This window comes from Monopterus albus, unplaced genomic scaffold (assembly GCF_001952655.1).
Source record: "Monopterus albus unplaced genomic scaffold, M_albus_1.0 scaffold781.1, whole genome shotgun sequence".
NCBI lineage: Eukaryota > Metazoa > Chordata > Actinopteri > Synbranchiformes > Synbranchidae > Monopterus > Monopterus albus.
The window spans coordinates 1-3,280 of record NW_018128661.1 but is presented as its reverse complement, the minus strand read 5'-3'; the positions used below and the strand labels follow the sequence as shown (position 1 = coordinate 3,280).

At 39.2% G+C, this 3,280-nt stretch overlaps 1 protein-coding gene across 1 annotated transcript; it reads right to left on the bottom strand.

Annotated features, from left to right (window-relative positions):
- Positions 1–441: 441 nt before the first annotated feature.
- LOC109953563 (ladderlectin-like) lies at positions 442–2,408 on the bottom strand. The gene is made up of 7 exons (XM_020589038.1): positions 2,397–2,408; positions 2,200–2,281; positions 2,044–2,094; positions 1,443–1,552; positions 1,168–1,302; positions 965–1,076; positions 442–674 (listed from the first exon to the last, which is right to left on the bottom strand). The coding sequence occupies exons 2-7, from the start codon at positions 2,258–2,260 to the stop codon at positions 613–615; spliced, it is 531 nt and encodes a 176-aa protein (XP_020444694.1). The 5' UTR covers positions 2,261–2,281; positions 2,397–2,408; the 3' UTR covers positions 442–612.
- Between the last annotated feature and the right edge of the window lie 872 nt (positions 2,409–3,280).

The following is a 3,280-nucleotide window of genomic DNA, read 5'->3' as shown; positions in this document are numbered from 1 at the left end:
TCACAAGCCAAAGCAACATTGAGGTAGGAACCATTGTGAAGGCAGCAGTTGCGCAGGTGTATCTTATGGGTGAGGCCTTCCGCTCAGCTTCAGAGACAATTTGGAACGTGAACTGAGAGCCTCGTGTCCTCATTGTTGCTAAATATATCTGTGTTTTCCAGATCATTTGTTGCGACGTCGCCATTTTGGGACCCGTAACGCTAGTACTACTACTATAGTACCTTTTGTCATGTTCTCCTGTATACAGTATTACTTAATGGTGTTGTATAAAATAATATGCCCATTAAACCAAGAGAGTGCACACACAGCTTATTTCAATGCTTGAGCTTTTTAAATTTGTATAGGACAAGAAGTTTGCACTGCAGAAAAGTTGCTTTAAGCATTTTTCCAAAAACACTTTCAGTCGGCACAAGAGCTAAGAGAGAACTCAGCTCTTGCTCTCACTTGTTGTTTCCTTCCTTAAGTAGCATTACAGTGATGAAAAGAATTAAAGATTAAAAGTGATATAGGTGATATATGAGGCTAATGTGCAGGCAAACACCACTCTACACCAGTGTTTGTGCTGTTGAAAGTTTCTCTATCATCGTCATGTCAGCCTAGGAATCACAGGAGTTATTTGGCACAGACAGATGGACGCCTACTGGAACACTGCACATCATCCCAGCACTTGGCGCCTGTAAATACAGAAAACATGGGAGTCAGTCGGCGCTCGACTGACCACTGAGGTCACGTCACAGCATAGACAGACAAATAGCTCTTGGGGAAATAACATTGTTCTAACTAAATATCCTTGTGGGTTTGCAGATAAAATTTTGTCCGTATAATATCTGAATCATTAAGTTACTAGTCAGTGTAAAAAAACTATCAAGACAAACCTAATGTAAAAGTTTCCCATGTACTTTTGCTCATTAAAACTCAGTTATCCCTATTAGTTTCTCCAGGTGAATGAACTGATGTATTTTACCTGAAAAGTTCATTTGTATGCAACGCTGGTTGAGCCCAAGGTTGTTAGGTTCTTTAGGGCACCAGTTAAAATATCGCATAGATGTACCATCACTCCAGAGCCAAGAACGCCCCTAGAAAACATAACACAGTAGAATACTATTAGACTTTAATTTGAAGGTTTTTAAATTACTGTCAGACCTTGTGCAGTGTTTAATTACATACCCCATGTGCTTTATAGCCTCCAATCCATGTGATGTCATACGCATGAGTGATTCCCACTATGAGCTGCTGAATTGCATGGTACTCATTACTGCTGTGTACAGATGCGAGGTTTGCATGCATTGAGAGGCAGTTTTGCTACAGTAAAATAGAAATAGAGACAACAGAGTCACACAGAAGAGTAACAAAATATATAAACAAACTTAGTAAAAACGAGGGCACAGAAGGACGTGATAATTAACCAAGTGTGCATGTAAAGTCAGGCTGGATAAACACACCTCAGCTCTGGTCCAAGTCATAGGTGTTGGAACATATTTGAAACAGCGACCTCTGTATCTAGACCAACCCCAGGGGCAAGATGTTGACCTCTTGACAGCGTGACTCTGTCCTGAAGGAAACACAGAGGAGTGGGTAATGTTGAGTCCCTAGTTTAGTTCAGCATCTGATTGTATTTGAGGAACAACTCATAATTTAACACCGTGTGTGGATTCGGTCCTTCTGTTTGTTGACGGGAGAACATGCAGATAAAGTTTATTGTGTTTTAATGTAAATCTGGAAAATGACGCACTGATTGTGCTGGTCCAGTTTCTGACCTGAACATCTGGTCAGAGTGCACAGTTCAACCCAGTAGTTACTGACTTTGCTCATCTGCTCATTTCATTATGTGTATACTAATGTACTGTTCCTACTATGTGTCAGTGCACGCGGGCATTACTATAAATTTTACCGAGTAGAATTTTTGGCACTGTCCCAGGTTTGCCCACTGCATTAGGGAGATTTTCACAGTTTGCACTGCAGATAATTGTCATGAATTTTCTTCTTGTTATTACGTATACATAGACAAATGATCCCAACAGATATAAAGAAACATAGACTCACCTTCTGGAATAGTTTCCCCTGTTCCAAGTTCAACCTGGTCATTTAGAAGAGCTGGGTGGGCAGTTTGGACAGTAAATCTGTTAGTCTCTACAGTACCTGCTGCTGTTTATAGATTAGTTGTATGTCTAGTATCCAGATGTACACACAAATACTCACCAACAGCTCTGGTTAGAGCCAACATGGCACCAAAAACTGCAGATAGAGTCAGAATTTTCATGGTGATGACGTTAAAGGTCAGCTGTAAATAGAGAGACAGTCATGGTAGTAATACTTCTATTGTGCTCAGAAAACCCAGTGACAGTTAATTCATTAAACAAAGGACAGATGATGTTGAGAGTGCGTAATACACTTACTGCTGGACGATGTCTGTGTTAGCCTGTAGCGTCGATCTTCCCGCATTGAGGTACTGAACACAAGAAACAGCAGCTCTTATATACAGTTACAAAATCAGGAACCATGGACACACACGTTTACAATACACATAGAAACTCAGACAAACATATAGACTGACACGTGGCTCTTTATTTGATTGTTTTGGATCAGTTCCCAAGGTTGACACTGGAGCTTTATGAGTGTTTGCAGATAAAAATTCAGAAGAATCATAAAGACACCATCCATGGCAACTGTTTCTTTAACCTTAGTTTACAGAGTAGATTTTATTGCACCTTAAAACTCTGCAGCACATCTGCACCTGGGCATATTGACAGCTCCAGCAAAGCAGCTAAAGGGTGAAATTACACAAAAACACAGACACACTCATTCCTCTTGTGTCTAAGCATTGGTTTCAGCTGTAGGTGTCATTCATCCAGGCTTTAACCCTATAAAACCATTTGTATCATATTTGATACGTGAGGTTTCTGAGCAAAAAAATCACCCAAAATGCCCCATGTATCAAATGTGATACAAAAGAAATAGAAATAATCTAAATAATATGGCACCTCTACTCCTATATGCCTGGACTGCCTGTCTATGAATATATGGCAAATACAAATCGTGAATCTTGAATTTCAAATCATGAATTATATTTTGGATTTTGTTAAAAGGTTTAATAAACATCTCAGTTCCAAAAAATTAGAATGTTCTGGCTATTTTTTGATATGTTGGGCTTTACAGGGTTAAGATCTAAGATTTCTACTGCCAGAATTTTTTTAACACACTGATTTGTCATTAATGAATGACAATGGGAATAATTGCAGTGATATTGTGTAAATGAGAGGAGTATTTGTGTTAAGGGTTA

Bases quoted from the DNA above. Each gene is read 5' to 3' on its own strand.
- LOC109953563 (XM_020589038.1), bottom strand. From the start codon at position 2,260: ATGAAAATTCTGACTCTATCTGCAGTTTTTGGTGCCATGTTGGCTCTA. The intron at 2,095-2,199 runs GTGAGTATTTGT...CTGCCCACCCAG, and splicing joins GGCTCTAACCAGAGCTGTTG to CTCTTCTAAATGACCAGGTT. The intron at 1,303-1,442 runs GTGTGTTTATCC...ATTTTACTGTAG, and splicing joins TGACTTGGACCAGAGCTGAG to CAAAACTGCCTCTCAATGCA.